The sequence below is a fragment of the Myotis davidii genome, unplaced genomic scaffold (assembly GCF_000327345.1).
Source record: "Myotis davidii unplaced genomic scaffold, ASM32734v1 scaffold26, whole genome shotgun sequence".
In the NCBI taxonomy this organism is placed as follows: Eukaryota; Metazoa; Chordata; class Mammalia; order Chiroptera; family Vespertilionidae; genus Myotis; species Myotis davidii.
This window is the reverse complement of record NW_006299245.1, coordinates 1,322,762-1,341,490: the sequence shown is the minus strand read 5'-3', so window position 1 is coordinate 1,341,490 and position 18,729 is coordinate 1,322,762. Positions and strand designations below refer to the sequence as shown.

Sequence of the window (18,729 nt, the reverse complement as noted above, 5' to 3'; positions counted from 1 at the left end):
TTACTTTGAGAAATTTTAAAGACAGTTAAAGTATAATAAACATTCATATTTTAACTACCAAGACTTAATAACTATTGACATTTAGCTATATTTGCTTTAAAATTATCTTTTAATAAAATTAAAACATTATAGTTGTCTTCTTTATATACCCTAGTCTACATCCCTTTGTTTTCTTTCCAAAGGCAGTTACTATCATGACTTTTTTCAGTAATCTTCTAGTCCATTTCTATACTCTTACCTTACAAGTACATTCAGAAATAATACAAAGTAATTATAACGTTGTTCTTTGTTTTTATTTTTACCCTTTAGGAATTGTTATGCAACTTGCTTTATTTCACTCAAAAGTTATATTTTTTAGATTTGTTCATATCTATATCAATTTACCCCTAGGTTGCTAAATAATATTCATTAAATACATTCATTTTCCTTCTGATAAATACATACCTTATTCCCATTTTTTTGTTGCTGCAAGAAATGCTGCAGTAATCATTTGTGTAATTGCCTCTTTGTGTATAAGTGCGAGAGATTTTCTAGTAGATATACTTTAAAATTGAAATATTAGTCACATTTTTTTAAAATTTTATTTTGTTAGTTTATTTTTAATTTTTAAATAAAATGTATTGGGGTGACATGGTTAATAGGTTATATAGGTTTCAAGTGTAAATTTCTAATATACACAATCTATATATTGCATTTTGTGCCCACCACCCAAAGTCAAATCATCTGTCACCAGATATTAGTCATGTTTTCAATTTTCATAGATGCTACTAAATTGCATTACCAATGCTGCCATAACAATTTACATTCTTTTCCTTTATATAGTCAAGGAAATTGTTTCTGTATTTTTTCTCTCACCCACATTTTTGTAGATTTTACCAAATTGCTTTTACTAATTAACATTTATTATCTTATTCTGTATCAGTTAATCAGTCAAAACTTCTGAATAGCATGAGATTCCACTTGACAGTCTTTGAATTGTATAACCTGGTGTTTTAATACAGCTTTCTCAGAAAAAAATATACTATTTCCAGTAAGATTTTTTAGTTCACTGAAAAATCTGTCATCATTATCAAAACCAGTTTGGTCATTAGTAAACACAAAATGGAACCCTAGAATTTCTTGTACTACCTATATCTCCTCTAGAAACAGTAACAGTTTTGAATCACTTTATCTTTACTCAACAAAATATTTTATATAAGAAAATGGGAGAAGACAAAGTTTACCATATAAACACATGTTGAGGAACATAAGTTTCCCATTAAAAATGAGATATTGCTAAACAGATACAGACTAGCTTTGTTAACAGGTAATATGTTTTGGATTCCCCCCTCTTTTTTTTTTAGAAAGACGGCTAATCGTACAATTATTTTTCAGTAATACACAGAGTTCATATATGTGTATGTGTGTATATATACACACACATATATGTATATATATATACATATACATATATATATATATATATGTAGTTACATTCTTGTCACTTAGGGCTTTAATTTTTATTTATTTATTGCTGTCACATTGCTGTTTAGGTAAGTATACCTTGCCTTGGTGAGACAGTAATGTGGGTAAAATTGGAAGCTAAAGCAATAGTTATTGAATATTATAATTTATTTCTATAACACACTAAAATGTTTCTAATTATAAAAGCAAATTATATGAGAATCAGCATGCACAGTTTTTAAGAACATGGATTGATTCATGCATGTAATTATAGGTGTGGTTGATTTATTTAATTTCAGATTTCTCTAAAATCATGGTTATAATACCTGCTTTAAATGGGTATTATATGGCAGTCAATTGCTTTACTAGTACGTGTTGGTTTTCATATAATAATTGTATAAAATTCTACACTATTGATTTAACCTAATATCACTTCAGTTAAATTTGTGCTATTTCTCATGTTCAAGATGGAACGATATCATTTAAATTTAAATTGTCCCAGATACTTTTGTAAGTACTTAACATTATTTTTATATGGTTAATCTTCTTGTGCAACATGCCTTGGCCCCCAATCTATAGTAAAATATATAATTAGGAATTAGATTATATGCACATGTGAACAAAAAAGCCAGGACTAGCACCCAGATCTCCTAATTTGTCAAATCTTTTACTACTCACGGTAGAATTTAAGAACTGAAAATCCAGGCATCGCACAGAGATTTTTGATATATATATTTTTAAATTGGTCCCTTCTATATACTTCACTGTTCAATGGTAGACACTGAGGAGCTATTTAAAACAAACAAAAGACAGATTTAGGCTGTCTTGCCACTGAATAGCAATATTCCTGACCTCTTTTGGTTGAAATTTCCTTGCTTGTAAAATGAGAAGAATTTGACTTGATGATCTGGATAGTTTTTTAAACTCTACTATTCTATAAATATAAATAGAACTAATTATCATCAAATTGTATTGTATCAGTTCCTTGTTTGGGGCTTAAGCATACCAACCACTCTCTGCTTAGTTTCTCATTGAGCTAAGTTTAAATGTTCCTCTGAAGCATTGTACTATGATAATTTTGTTCTTCCTGTTGCTAATAGTGAGTTGTGCCAGGAAAATTTGACTCTATCTCGAGAATTAATCCAAGTAAATGCTGTGTGGCTCCTTCTCTCTTTTAATATCAACAAGACTTTATCATACTTTTATTTGGCAAGCTTAAGAAAGTAACCATTTCCCTGTAGGGCTACAGCTTGATTTGACAATTTCTAAACTGTTTCCTTTTTTTCTACTTTTTGTATGATTATGTTCTTGGGAAACTCTTTGACATAAAATAACAATTTTGCTGAATTTTCTTTCACCAATTATGTACTAAACCAGTTTTTAAATTGGTATTCTTTTCATAAATCATATAAAAATAGGAACTTAACCAAAAGTATAATTTCCTTTCAAATAATTTATAAATTTGAGAAGTAGTTGAGGGAATGAGAAAAAGGAGTTATATTTTTGCTTTTAGGTTCTTTTCCATTAGGACTTGGAAAATTTTCATTCTTCATTGAAATCAAATGGATAGAAGAGCTTCCGCAATATTAATAATGTTTATTTAAGCTAGATAGTAGACACCTGGAGTTTGTTTCATTATTCTTAAACCATAAATGTTTACATGCATGCATATACATTCTTTGAATTGTATATTTCACTGATAAGAAACAAATTTTTAAACGAAAAGCAAATAGGGAGAAAAGAAAAAATAAAATCTGTTGAAGTTTATCTTTTATTATTTATCTCTTCGACTAGACTGTAAACTTTGTACAATTAAGATAGTTTGTCTTTTCATTGACTGATACATTCCAGGACCTAGACAGTTCTTGCAGTTTGCAGACAACAAATACATGTTGAATTACTTGCTCCATTTAAATGGATTATTTTCTAGGAAGATGGGCTAATTAGATTATTCATGATTTGTATTTAACTGTGCTGATAAGCTTAGCTTCTGTTGAAGGAAAAGAGGTATTAGTTAACAATGAAAATAAATTTACTGGACTGAGTCTAGCTGATTCAGTTTATTTGAAAACCTAAGGTTATAGTAGTTTTCAAATGTGACAGTTTGGCCATGTCCTTGGGTATAGTTTAAGATATGCTTTTCAACTTAACATCTTATGGATGTTTATGTAATTGTAAATAGAAGTGAATGAATCATTGCAAATTCACATTGTTGGTAGGATGTCTATACTTGCCCCGAAGTCTACTTTTAAAGTATAACAACATACAATCATGACAAGATGGAAGATTTTTTTTGGAAAGCTGGTGATCTGAAGGAGGGAGTAAGGTAGTATAATGAAAATGAGTTTCTCATAAGGCTTTAAAGCACTATACTTCTTTCTTAAAGTCTAGATTCTAGAAGGACACCTGTCCTACCCCATTTTGAAACCAAAGGAATACTTTAAAACTAGGTAAAATGACCTATAACCATTTGGAAAGTAACTTTTCTAGTTCATTTATAAATTACAGTTAATTTAAGGATTTAATTTATAGGTGATCATTTTGGTAAAAGCCAGTCTGATTTATATGTTCAAATACAGTCTGGATTTTTTCTATCATCAGATTGATTTTTCTAATATTTTCAAAAATCTTTCTCTAAGTGATTCATTACTAGTTAGAAATTGTCTTGATATATTGTGGAAAGAGATTTTACCTGATATTATACCCATTTAACTATAGACTGTTTAGGGATGAAAAAGCATGTTTTTTATCACTTTGAAGCATACTTTTTTGTCAGGAATCTAAGCTGATTATTGACAAAAAGCACTTCTAGATTTCTGGAATAAAGAATATCAGCTTAAGATATATAAGTTTTTAAACATTAAAAAATTGCACAGCTCTTGTAATTTTTTTACTTACATTGAACTTATGCATTCAAGTTTTAAAGATTAATTGTAAATATATTTTAAATTTCCATATGTTAAAAGTACAAGTCAGATTCTATTTATGCTTTTTATTTTTTAAAGCTTTGTTTGTATTTTTTCATATTATTTCATTTACTTTAACATATATACTGAGACATTTCTAGAAACTCCATTAAAAATTTACGTGTTAAAAGGGATACTAATAGTGGGAAAAGACTTTGAATTAACAAAACCTTAAACAAAAATGGAATATAAAATTGTATTTTCCCAGCCATTGAAACCAAATTCATATAGAATCTGAACTCTTACTGTTCTTCCTTTTTTTTTTTTCTTAAAATAGATAAGACAAAACCCATGGCTTCTGTAACTAATGCCAATACTTCTAGTACACAAGCAGCTCCTGTAGCTGTTACAACACCTACTGTGCCATCTGGTCAGGCAACACCTACATCACCTATAAAAAAGGTAAGCCAAAATTATGTTTGCTAAAAATGCATATCTTCTGTTTAAGTACTGTTTGGGTTAAAACATTAAGACAGTTCTAAATTTTTATAATTTATCCCTAAAATATTTAAGGTTTGAGAGTAAGAATATATTTTTCTTTCTTTAATTTGACTAGATTTCCTCTGAATCCTTATATTTTAATGCTTTTTGCAGTTGATATTATAGTTAATAGTTATCAGAAATCAATGGTGGAAGGATTAAACTTTTCATATGAAAATTAATAATCATGGTAGTTTTTATTTCAATTGAAACTGAGAAACAGATTTTTTTTATCATTTATCTCTGTTAGGCAAAGGTGCATTTTTGTAGTTTTACATGAACATTAAATTAAGCACAAAATATACTACCACAAGTCAATGAAAAAAACTAGAATATAGATTTTCTAGCTCAGTACAAAGCACTAAGCATGCAAGTACGGCTTACCAGTAAAAGCATTATCTTTGATGACAAATCAGAGATTAGCTCCTGACCCCCATCTGTTTTAAGTTTATGCCTTGAGTGAGTTACTATCTTCCTTACCTGTCAAAAAAAAAAAGATATCTATAATAATAAAAGCATAATATGCTAATTAGACCGGATATCCTTCTGGACGAAGCCAGGCCTGCAAGGGAAGTCTGGGTCTCGGGTGCCTGCTGGCGGCCAGAGGGAAGCCTGGGTCCCACATGCCTGCCAGCGGCCAGAGGGAAGCCTAGATCCCGAGTGCCAAAGGGAAGCCCGGGTGCCAGAGGAAAACCAGTGCCAGCAGCCAGGAGAAAGAAGGCCTACTCTTGCATGAATTTCGTGCATCGGGTCTCTAGTGTATATATAAACAATAAACAAAGATAGGAAGTTAACATTGTAATCTTTTGTTGAGAGTCTGGCTAGTGACTAAAGCTCCCAAAATGTTAGTCATTTCTTCCTCTTCTCCCTTATTCTGTCCTCCATTTGTTCTTTGTCCTTCTTGTTTTCTTTTCTCACCAAACAGTGCTTTTTAACTAGTGTGTTAATCTTTTTAAATACTTTATTTTTCCCTCTACTCCAGAACCTGTACCTCTTTAAACCCAAATTTAAGATTAAGAGTTCTGTGTAGTTGTTTTTTACCTACTTATCTGTTTTCAAAGACTTCTTTTCCACTGGCCCTTACTTATCTTTAAGGAGTATACTCACTCACCTCTTTTTATATAAACACAAACACACAAACACACATGCACAAACTCCACACATATCCTTTTTGCTGAACCATTTAAGAATTGGTTACAGTCAATATAACACTTGGCTGTAAATACTTGAGTATCTCATAGGCACAAAGTCATTATCTTTCACTCCCACACTAAAATTATCATACTTAGGAAATTTAACTTTGATATAATACTATTATTATCTACTTTCACTAATGTGCAGACCATACTCAAGATTTCCCCAATTTCCCTCCTGGTTAGAGTTATGTTTTCCTAACTTCTTTTTTCAAATCAAGGGTGCACTCAGGGATTGTACATTTTGTGTAGCTGTCATTTTTTATTTTGTTGCTTATCTGACATTATTTGGTTTGCATGAGTTTGAGAACTAATGTTAAAATCCCTAGTGTTTCTATTATAGTGTCAATCTTGCTAATCTTTGTACTTGGCTCCAAGTGGTCAAAATGTGAGTCTTTTAAAATCATAAAGAAGAGAATTTTTTTAAATCTATACTGTTAGTACTAATCCTCTTCTAAAACTTTTCCTAATGAAATCAATAATGTGAATTCTTAGTGGTAGAAATGTATGGATTTCACTTGTGTGGTTTGAGTATCAGGAAACTGTATGAATGAGTAGTTGTCTTAACCTTCTACAGTCTAGAACTAAGGGTTTCTTGAGTTCAGCTAGATCCCATGTTCATATGATTAAAATTATATATGCTTTCAAATAGAATTCTCCAGCTGCTTATGGAGAATTTGGTTATCATGTCATACATAACTGGTGTCACCACAAGCTGCTTTAATTAAAGTCTTATTTAATTATATAACCTCTGTATACTTCTTCAATGAATTTTAGCTCTTTTGATTTATTATTTGTTAGAATGTGGATTAGCAAAAGTTCCTCAAAAGCTCCATCCCCTTGGAATAGTTGGCCATTAAACTGGCTGTCATTCTTTTGAGTACTTGGCTAAGCCATGTCTTCCTTACAATAGACTTCTTGTGATTAATTGTATTTTTCTCAAGCATAGCTCCAAATTTATGGCAATTTACTTCTTGATTTATGCCAACTACCCTAATTGAAAGCAAACACTTAATAACTCTGTTAGTGAGCTGATTACTTGTTTGCTTATAAAATTCTTACTCAGAATTCTGATTTTGTAATTAAATTAACTTGATAATTATTTGCTTCTATAACTTGAATACTTAGAAATACCAATTCTCAATTTCAAGCATCATAACCTAATTTAAAGATTATATTGTTTCAGTCTTTGTTTTTTAAGGCTTAATAGACACATTTTATTCAAAGCAGTAAATTCATAGTGTACAAAAAAATTGAAGTGTTATTTTTTAATGGTTGGTGTGATCTTTTTATCATTAGTGTATGATTTTTTTAAAGCCTCTTATTATGTTCAGTACTATTTTATGTACTTCAATTTAACATTATAGCTTTTCTTAAGTTTGTTTCAACCTGTAGTTTGATACCACACCTTCATTTTGTATAATACTCAGTAAGATTATCTACAGTATTAGCAACCATTCAAAGAACAAACCATTGATTAAAACCACATTGATTTAGGCTCATTCAAAGTAATATAGAGCCCCAAACTAAATGGTAAAATATAAGAACTATAACAAGTTGTGTTGTGTGTTTTTTCTAAAGGTAAATAGAAATTCAGGGATGATCAAGAATGGGAATTTAGAAGTCAAACTGAGCTAGAGAGTAACAAATTGAAGAATAAGCTGAATGCAATTAATATTTAGCCTGAAGAACTAGACAGCACCCTACACCCAGCCACCAGGAGAAGAAACTGGAAAGAGAACATAGATCTGATAATAAACTCTTGGAGTACTTACGTTGCAGGGCTATGACAAGGAAACTTGCCAACTACAAGAATGACAAAAAGATCAAAAAGGGGGACTGATCCGAAGAGTAGGAAAGTCAAAGTAGTGCCCTATCATTAAAGCTAAAATAAGAGTTTCAGGGAGTGAGTATAGGTGAGTATTTTAGAGAGGGCCTTTATATTTCAAATAAAACTGAAAGGTGCTTTTGAATATATACACCAGAACTTAAAAGCAAATTAATGTTGGACAGAATGGAAGTATGTCAGTCATTATAGTGCAACCAATATTTATTTCAGGATTTATAATATTGCGTCATTTTTCTCAACTCTACAATAGTAATAGTATTTCATTTGATGGTTGTAAGAATTAAATGAGATAACCCATGTGAAGCACTTAGCTTAGGGCCTGACACCAATAAACATTTGTTAAATGTTTGTTTCCATTACTACATTCAGTAAATGTTATCTGCTATCTGACCTTCTTATCATAGAGAAGTAACATTTGTTTCCAGTTTGGGGGAGGTTCATGGGTAGGGATTGGTATCCATGGTCTGTGAACCAAAGCTGGCCCCCACTACCTGCTTTTATATAGCCTACAGGTAAGAGTGGCTTCCAAATTTTTTTAATGGTTGTAGGGGAGGAAATCAAAAGAGTATTTTGTGACATAAATTCCAATTTCAGTGTTTCTACATAAAGTTTTATTGGAATACAGCCACATTTTTCACTTATGTATTTCCTGTGGCTGTTTTGTGATACAACAACATAGTTGAGTAGCTATAACAGACTCTGTGGTCTCAAAGTCTAAAATTTACAGTTTGGCCTTTTACAGAAAAGAGTTTGCCAACGCCTGTTCTAAAGGACTATAACTTTAATCTCAGAAATCAATAACCAGTCACCTCAATGCCTGCCATGTGGTTCCTGAGCTTTTCCAATTCATGGAGCCCCTAGTGTCTTACTAATTTATCTTTTCACAGTGCCACTTGGCTGAAAGAAATACTTGTTTCATTTATTAAGTAGTTAAGTGCAAATAAGTTAATAATGACAGTTTGTACAGTGTCCAACAGGTGTTACTCTGCTTCTTTCAAAACTTTAAAATACCCCATAGTGCTCCTGTGATTTTGTTCTGCACCCTGGAATGCCTCAGTACACCCGTCAGGGAATGTTGTATATCATATGTCTGTTTTCATCCCTATTGATGGGAATTAACTACTGGAAGTACCAGGGGTGTCCTATAACAGTTTTGTCTGGTGAAATGGCCCTCTGTCATCATGGGTGCTTCAGCAAGCTCTATTAATCTGCTAATTATAGCAAATTTTGGCAGTAAATATGAAAGAAGTGATTTTTTTAAAATAGTCATATCCTATGCTTGCAGCACTATTTAGTTGCATATTCACCATCTATATTTCACTGTGATTGAATATTTAAATTCTGTAAGTGAAGTTGGTGATGTGAACTAGTTAAAGATAACAGATGTTTCATTTTTAGGACTATTGGAAGGAAAGCCCTGGAAATGAAATTAATATTTGTACCAAAGTTTTTAGTTAAAATGTTTAATGTTTAGTGGAAAAATCAAACAGTAAATATAAGGTTATGATATTAAAATATTACTGAAAAAATTGTAACTAGAAGATGTCACATTACTTTTTTATTGATTATGCTGAATTTAAAATTTTTAACCCAAATATATAAATGAATTTAAAAAAATTTGAAGTGAAATAGTTTGTTCATTCACATTCTATAATATTATCTGCTCTATGTGCCTTTGACTGCTTTAGGCGTTTATTATATTCTTTAGATTTTTTTCATGCTAAAAGTGGAACTTGTTTTCAATAACTTTTAATAATTGTATTATTACCCACTTACTGGATTTTAACTTATTTGTAAAAATTTTTTATGAAAGAAAAAAGTGTTTTTTTTTTCATAACTTCCTTTTCTGTTTTCATGCTTTCAATCTATCTCTTTACCTGTCTTATTTTAATTGGCTTTAGTATGAGTTCATTGCTCCTATCATGCCTGTGGTGGAATCAGTAGATCCCGCATCATGGAGGCAGGGCTTGCGCAAAACTGGCATTGTTCTTGTGCCCAGTAAGGGAGAAAAATCTATGGTGAGGCATTTCAATGTGCAAGGGTTTATGTTCGGTTACAACATAACAAGTTTAATATGAATATTGGTTCCAAAGATGCATGGTTTTAAGTCCTTATTGGTGTGCTCATTTCTTTTCTCTGTATTTGCAGCGTAATTTTTCTGAGTGATATGAAGTGTGCAGTGTGTTTTCTAAATCTAACTCCTGGAAAGGTAGTTCATTCCTTTTTCAGTTTTAGATCTTTTCACTTTTGACTAAGACATTAACCTGCTTAGTAAAAGTGTTATTCTTGAAACTATTAACTAATTTTAATCTTTTTTTTCTGTAAACTTACTATTTCCAGCTTAAGGAATGATCTCTTGATAATTCTTTTTTGTTTCTCCTTAATAATAAAAACAGTTTCCAACCTCAGCTACAAAAATTTCTTCCAAAGAAGAAGAGAGAAAAGATGAGTCTCCTGCATCGTGGAGGTTAGGACTTAGGAAGACTGGTAGTTATGGTGCACTTGCAGAGATCACGGCATCTAAAGAGGCTCTGAAAGAAAAAGACACTGCAGGTGTTATGCGTTCAGCATCAAGTCCCAGGCTTTCCTCCTCTTTGGATAATAAAGAAAAGGTAATGTATTTCACAATCTGGTTTCTATGAAAACTCTAATGATTTGTTTTTTAGCAACGTCAGATCCCTTGGATTTTCTACTATGTATCATTAGATCTATGTATCAACTTAATTCACCTGACTTAATAATTTAATGTCAGTACAAATGTCCCTACCTTAAACAAATATCTATATGGAATCATTACATATGATTAGACTACGCTCAATAAAGGAACTCTTTATCTTACTTGAGAATTTACCATAAAATATATCAAGGAGCAAGTTTATTTTATTTATTAGATAAGTTTTCCAAAGTTTAGGAACACATTTATTCTAGAATGTGATTATACTCCTAAGTTGCATTTATCTAGTATCTGCAACTTTTTTACCTGCTTTTCCATCTGATACATCACAGGCAATTTTGTCTTCATGAGTAGTTTTAATAACTATATTTTGAAAGGCAGTATTATATTGCATCACATGGAATGTACCACAGTTCATTCAGTGTTATTTTATATAGTTAGATTATTTATATTCTGCATTTTTAGTGCTTGGACATTTTTTCCATAGAGTTTTCTCTCTCTGTTTAGGAGTGTTTTATTGTATCAGAAATTCAGAAATGGAATGTTGCATCAAGTAATTTTAATATTTTTATTTTGTATGAATTTATTGCCCTATTGTTTCCAACATATATATGGGTGCCAATATAGTTGGGATGTATCAGATGTTATTGTTTAAACACTCTCAACCAAACTTGGAGATATATATTTATATATAATTTAAATAATTTTGTTTTGAATATTGTATTGTTACATTTTAAAGGGTAGAATATCAAGATAATACCTTATATAACATAAGTGTTAAGTCATTGGGACTTAGTTAATGAACCATAAGGATAGTTTACTTTCTGATACTACATTACTTTAAGTAATCTGTTACAGTAGTTTTAGAAAGAGTCATTAAAATGTGGAGGAATTTTTCTTTTCTTATGTTAGAATGCTGTCTAATTTTAGATCAAAAGAGAAAGAAAAGAAAATTAGTTTGAATAGGCTGTCCTTAAGTGTTTATAGTACTTGACTATTAATAGGTATCAATTTTAGATTTTAGCTATGGAAATACTATAAAATAAACTGTGATGGCTGTTAAATAAATACCCTTGGCAGTACCTATAATTATCACACATTTATTTTTACTCGTGGGTTTTTTGTTGTTGTTTTTTTTCTGTCTTATAGGAGAAAGATAGTAAAGGAACTAGGCTTGCATATGTTGCACCTACAATACCAAGACGACTAGCCAGTACATCTGACATTGAAGAGAAAGAAAACAGGTAGATTCATTATGATTTGCTTTATCTTTCCTATAAAGTCTTTATTATCTAGCATGAGAGTTAAAGCATGAGCATTGTTGTAATTATGTGGGATATGGGTTATGGGAAGAGAGGGAGGGTATTCCTAATAGAATTCCAAGGACTCTTGAGGAAGTTCTGGCTTGCTCTGTTCATGAATAGTGAAAAAAGATATGTGGTGGAGCACAGCGAGGGGACAGTGGTGGCAAATGAGGTCACAAGGTAGTACATACTCTCTAAATATGTAAAACATACAGAAAAGGGGGGAAAAAGAAGGGTAGAAAAAAATGCCCTATTTAATTTAGTTTGTTTCCTCCTATTTTTCAGCAGATAGAGTGTAAGCTTTTTAATATAGTTGTAATCACGTTAAAGCCTACAATTTTGTATCTTGACCTTTTTTTAATCTAACATCTCATATGCAATCTTAGATTGTTTTTCATCAGTACATAATATTCCATAGCGTAGATCTGTTGAATTAAAGTAACCACTTCCCCTCTTAAAACTATAGACATTTAAATTTCTAATATTTTGTGATCATAATTTAAATGTCTGCAAACATCTTAATTTCCCCCCTATAAATAGCATTATACCTTAGGGATAGAATTTTAGAACTAAAATTACTTCCAGTTCTTAATAAATATTCCAGAGTATTTTCCCAAGGGACTTTTTTTTTAATTTCTATTTCTACTAATGTTTATTAATGTACAGCTTCCTTAACCCTACTTACAAATTATTTATCAGAATCTGAAGTATATTGTTTTTCAGAGACTCTTCAAGTTTGCGAACAAGTAGTTCCTATACAAGAAGAAAATGGGAAGATGATCTCAAAAGGAATAGCTCAATTAATGAAGGATCAACTTATCATAAAAGGTAGTAATATAATTCTTAAGTGACTTTTATGTATTTTATAAAAATATGAGGTCGTTGGTTTGAATTCCTCAATTTAATATTATATAAGAAAATGTGCTTTTAAAAATATATATCATTTGATGTTTAAATAAAACGTTGAAAAACAGAATATATTTTAAAATGAGTGAAACTTTGCACCTACTGATGCCTTCCTATTATATTACATTTAGTCCTCACATAATGTCAGTAGGTTCTGCTACTTTAAGCAAGACGTCATATGATGAAACCAATTTTACTTTAAGCTGATTAATATAAATAAGAGTTAAGTTCCTACGGCTTCTCATCAACATTATAATGAAATGACATTGAGCGAACGATGTTATTTGAGGACCTGCTGTGTGTGTGTATGTATATATATATATGTGTGTGTGTGTGTATATGTATGTGTGTGTGTGTGTGTGTGTGTGTGTGTGTGTGTATATACACATAAATATATATATAATTAATTTGATATATTCTGAAGTATCTTTTGGATTGTAGCATGTGAAAAAGGAGCTCCTTATATAATTGACTGGAGCAATTGAAATAGATCAGTGTCTTAATTGACCTGGTCATTATTTGGTGACCTAGAAATTTTTCACTTGTCTTAGGACTCAGAGCTATGGAAATGTTTTGAATAAGAATGTTGGTAATATTATATGGGGGGCTAGAGGGGCAAATAATTATTTCATGGCTAAAAGCAACCAAAAAATAGAGTAAAAGACAAAGAAATATAGTAAGGCATGGATCACTCCTAAGGATGTGACCCATTGCTGAAACAATTTTCTTCAAAAATGTCAGTCTTAACTTTCTTGAGTAAATCCAAACCACAGTATTTTTTCTCAGACCCAGACAGACATGACCTTATGGTCTGGAACAGTTCCAGATAATGTAAAATATCAAATCAGATCATCTTTGCATTTTGTTGAAGGAGGGGGGGTGCAGTAAAATGATACACTACCAAATTAGTGAAATTATCTAAACTCTAGCAAGTTGTAGGTGCAACTCTTGGTGCTGGAGCTGGTGGTGTATTTAGGAACACAGTTTTTTAGATTTCCCCTAGCCTTGTGAATCTTAAAATGTATAGACATTGACTATAGAATACACATACAAACACATTCTATAGAGATATGACTCTTTCCTTTAGTTGCTCCTTTGGTAGAAGACAAGATGATTTGATTAGTTCTAGTGTTCCAAGCACCACATCAACACCAACAGTTACCTCTGCAGCTGGGCTTCAGAAAAGCCTGCTTTCCAGCACAAGCACTACTACAAAGATTACAACGGGTTCTTCCTCAGCAGGCACACAAAGCAGGTGAGTCACAGATACACTTTGTGTTCAGGCTTACTATGTGCTTACGTATGTGCATGCGTTTTTGTTTAGAAAATTGTGGGGCTCTGGATTTTTTCATTTACCATGTTAAAATCATTTACGAACAAAAATTGGTTCCAAAAAGTTGCTGTGATGCATGTCTGGGGAAATAAATTAGATTCCGGAATTACAAACTTTCCTTGAATTAGGCTGCTTAAAATACAAATTTCTCTCTTTGACAGCTCTGGTTGAGCTTTTCGGTTCATAGTTAAAAAACGTCTTGCCTTGTATTTTAAAAAAATCCATCCCTGTAGTCACATGTTTTCAGCTGCTAGAAAGTGCTTTCATTGTTTAGCTGTTTTCCTTTTCTCTTTTTGTGTTGCTGCTTGTGATGCTATAGTACCTCAAATCGTTTGTGGGCTGAGGATAGTACTGAAAAAGAAAAGGACAGTGTTCCTACGGCAGTGACCATTCCTGTTGCTCCAACTGTTGTAAATGCTGCAGCCTCTACCACAACCCTGACTACAACTACTGCTGGCACTGTCTCCTCCACATCAGAGGTCAGGGAGAGACGCAGGTGTGTAAAGGTCCTTAATAGAACTGCTGCTATATCTTGCCCAGTGATGGAAGTTGTTTGTTTTGTTTTGTTTCTGTAATCTTGTGAAGTTGACCACCATCTCTCCATTAGGATAATAAAGGAAGTAATCTATATCAGCTCAGAACCATGAAAATTGATATAGTTAGCCATTAATTAGCATTCAGGCTTGCTAACCCACCCAGAACAGAATTGATGGTTTTTTTTAAAGGCTTTGAGACAAACAGTTGTCTGTTTACTTAGCCATCTTACTGTTTTTAATGGTTGGTTTCATTCAAAATATTTTTGTAATGAAGATCTATCCACACATGATCATACTCATGGTAAACCAGATGCACCTAGCTGGTTTGGCTCAGTGGATAGAGTGTTGGCCTGCAGACTAAAGGGTCCTAGGTTCGATTCTAGTCAGGGGCACATACCAGGCTTGCTGGCTTGCTCTCCAGTAGGGGTCATGCAAGAGGCAGCCAATCAGTGATTCTCTCTCATCATTGATGTTTCTATCTTGCACTCACCCTCTCCCTCCCTCTCGGAAATCAATAAAAATATATTTAAAAGAAAACTAGATGGAACATGACAAAAACAGGTATTTTTATTCTCATTGTTTCCCCTCATTATTAAGAAATCTGATGGATGTTAAATGGTTTTTGCTGTTACCTTTGAGAATTTCATTTTAAGATTCTCTTGGGGAAAAGTGGCTTCTTGTGCATATGTATAAGCCAAATAATTTTAACTGTTTAATTCATTCACTTAGTTTTAATTCTGGTATATAGAAGGCACTCATTAATTAAATATTTTTAGAAGCCATGCATTTATTATGTGTTCTGTCAGTGGTGTGGAATCATAGATGTGGAAAGGATATCTTCTCAATTTACAGAAGGAAACTGAGATCCAGAAATAAGTGACTTTCCCACTTTTATTTAGTTAGTGTAAGAGCTAAAGCTGCATCCAGGATTACAGAAGAATCAGTACAGTCTTCTTTCTGCTATATCATAGTCCCTAGCTTTATGTTTTTTATTGATTTCAGAGCAGAAGAGAGAGGAAGAGAGAGATAGAAACATCAATGATGAGAGAGAATCATTGATCAGCTGCCTCCTGCATGCTCCCCACTGGGAATTGAGCCAGCAACTCAGACATAGGTCCTCCTGATTCATAGGTCCATGCTCAACCACTGAACTACACTGGACAGGTCCAGCTTTGAATTTTGTTTTTCCTCTTGAGAAAGAAGGAAAGTGGGAAGCTAAGTGTAACCTTTTTTATATTTTACTCTTGCAGAATTTAATTAGCTACATAACTGATATTTTTTTTGTAAAATACCGACCAGATTAACTTTGTTTTATTTCTGACACATAGTGTTCATAAATGGGCAGTTTTATACAGCCTTTGTCTTTGGTGCCTCATAGTGCATCCTAACAGTAAGATTCTTACAGTAATATTTGTGGTGAGCATATAAAAAGTAACAAAACGTTATTTTTAATGTTAAATATTTTCTTTCCTATCATTGCATCTTTAGTTTCTGTCATTAAATTTACATTTCAGCCAAAACCGGTTTGGCTCAGTGAATAGAGCGTCGGCCTGCGGACTGAAGGGTCCCAGGTTCGATTCCGGTCAGGGGCATGTACCTGGGTTGCGGGCACATCCCCAGTGGGAGATGTGCAGGAGGCAGCTGATCGATGTCTCTCTCTCATCGATGTTTCTAACTCTCTATCCCTCTCCCTTCCTCTCTGTAAAAAATGAATAAAATATATTTAAAAAAAAAATTTACATTTCATATATTTTTGTAATGCAATTTAATAATGCCATTACAAGTGGTTTGAATTTTGTGATTGGAGTACCTATATAGGTCATATCATATTTGAATTATTCCTTCTTTATTTTTTTATGAATTTAACTCAGTTTGGGTTATTTGAAGTGTTCTTAATAAGACCATCAGCCAACAGAAATTAGAGAGGCATAGGCATCCATCATTCTCTTAAGTAAAAATAAATTTGAGTGTTTTGCTTTTATAGGTTGGGGTCACCAAGGAGAGAAAGGGTTAGGAGTCTTTGGTTTTTTTTATTCCTTGTTCTGCCTTAATCCTAAAGTTAGAATTTTCTACAGGGCAGAATTTCTTCTGTAAATTGAGGTATTTGATTTACATAATTTTTAACTTCCAGAATCCTTTGTAACTGTAGCATTACATGCTTTTAAAAATTCTTCAGTGACAATATCTAATGAATGTATACCTAAAATCACATGTTGTTAAAGAACAAATTATAATTCTTAATCTCAAATTTTTTTATGTTGTTATAGAAAGTTGAGTTTCAACTTTTTAGGATTAACCCTAGAAGACATTAAAGATTGGGAATTAAATATTTGGAGATAATTGTAAGGACAGAGCAGATTCTAATAGCATTAGAAACAAAATGTGCCTAATGACATTTTTCCTGGTCTCTTACAGAAAATTTGTCTTACCTTGTTTCAATGATGTTTGCAGTAATATTGATGTTTGTGTTTTGTTTTATGTCAAGTATTTGTTTGCAATTTGAATACATTGTTGGCCTCTTCTGTTCGTCTTTTAATTAAATTTCATTAATTTTTTGAAATGTAGATGGTTAAAAATTTTTTCCCCAAAATGTATATATGATGATTTAAGAATATATGGTGGCTGAAAACAAATCAACACATTTATGCTACTTTAGGTACTATTACATATGTACATTGGGATATTATGGAAAGTTACCATGAACACTATTAAATTCCACCGTATTTTAGAATTTCCCTATTTTTATTGATCTGATTGGGTGAGGAGTCCTGTTTGTTTAAGTATTTCTAATTTTTCATAGTCTTTTCAAACTGTAAGATAGTCCTTACTGCCCTGACCAATGTGGTTCAGTGGGTCGTCCTGTACACCAAACGGTTGTGGGTTTGATTCCTAGTCAGGACACATACCCAGGTTGCAGGTTCAATCCCCAGGGAGCGTACAGGAGGCAACTGATTGATGGTTCTCACTCTCTCTGTTTCTCTCTCTCTCTGCCTCTCTCCTTCTCTCTCTCTAAAAATCCATAGAAACATATCCTCAGGTGAGGATTTAAAAAAAAAAAGCAGTTTCTTACTAATAACTTTGTATTTGCAGCACAGATTCACATTGAACTGTTGCTTCAATATAACCGCTCTCTTCCACCATTTCCCTTTTGCTCAGGCAGCTCCCTTTGCCCATTTATATTCCCTCTGGAAGGAAAAAAGCTAAGTATGAAGCAAGGGTTGGTATTCAGATTTTTAAAGATGTAATTTGTTTGACTAGCCAAAATGTAAACATTATAAATAAATATGTTTTTCAGACAGTAAATGCTAGTGAATTAAAAAATATATATGGAATAATTGCATTTATTGGAAAAGAAAAGTTTTACTTTAAAAATAACAACCTTTCCATTGCTCAGAAAATTGTAAGCAGTGTAAGACTACTAAGTAATAAACTTATATATCCTATGTTGTTATATAAAAGAACCAGTCTGCCCTGGCCAGGTGGTTCAGTTGGTTGGAACATTATCCAATGAACCAAAAGGCTGTGGGTTCAGTTCCTGGTCAGGGCACATACCTAGGCTGCGAGTTCAATCTCCAGTTGGAGCTCGTAGTAGAGGCAACTGATTGATGTTTCTCTCTAACATCAATTTTTTCTCTCTCTCCTTCCCTTCCTCTCTCTCTAAAATCAATTAAAAAAACACATCCTCTGGTAGGATTAAAAAAAAGAGATACAGTCTGACAGTATGGTATAACTAAAAGCCCAGTGCACAACATCAGCCCAGCCTGTGTCTTCTCGCAGTCCGGGACCCGTCGGGGGATGTCTGACTGCCGGCTTAGGCCTGCTCTTCCCCAGGAGTCCTTAGCACTGCCATGGAGGCGAGAGAAGCTCCTGCCATCGCCACTGTGCTTGCCAGCAGTGAGCCCGAGCCCAGCTTCTGGCTGAGCAGCACTCCCCGTGGGGGAGTGCACTGACCACCAGGGGGCAGCTCCTGCATTGAGCGTCTCCCCCTGGTGGTCAGTGCACATCATAGCGACTGGTCATTCCACTGTTCGGTCAATTTGCATAC

General features: G+C 32.8%; 1 protein-coding gene across 9 annotated transcripts in view; it reads left to right on the top strand.

Moving 5' to 3' along the window:
- PPP1R12A (protein phosphatase 1 regulatory subunit 12A) overlaps positions 1 to 18,729 on the top strand; it is a 142,782-nt gene that overhangs the window by 92,761 nt on the left and 31,292 nt on the right. For 6 of the 9 annotated variants that reach the window (XR_001515724.1, XR_001515725.1, XM_006774706.2 and 3 more), the window contains exons 9-14: positions 4,687 to 4,811; positions 10,328 to 10,543; positions 11,755 to 11,849; positions 12,633 to 12,737; positions 13,903 to 14,070; positions 14,468 to 14,644. Coding sequence is in view for 7 of the 9 variants with exons in the window: in XM_006774706.2 (XP_006774769.1) it covers positions 4,687 to 4,811; positions 10,328 to 10,543; positions 11,755 to 11,849; positions 12,633 to 12,737; positions 13,903 to 14,070; positions 14,468 to 14,644 (886 nt within the window). In the remaining 2 variants the exon portion in view is untranslated. The remainder of the gene's footprint in view (positions 1 to 4,686; positions 4,812 to 10,327; positions 10,544 to 11,754; positions 11,850 to 12,632; positions 12,738 to 13,902; positions 14,071 to 14,467; positions 14,645 to 18,729) is intronic. The other 3 variants (XM_006774709.2, XM_006774708.2, XM_015571118.1) reach the window with 3 other exon arrangements.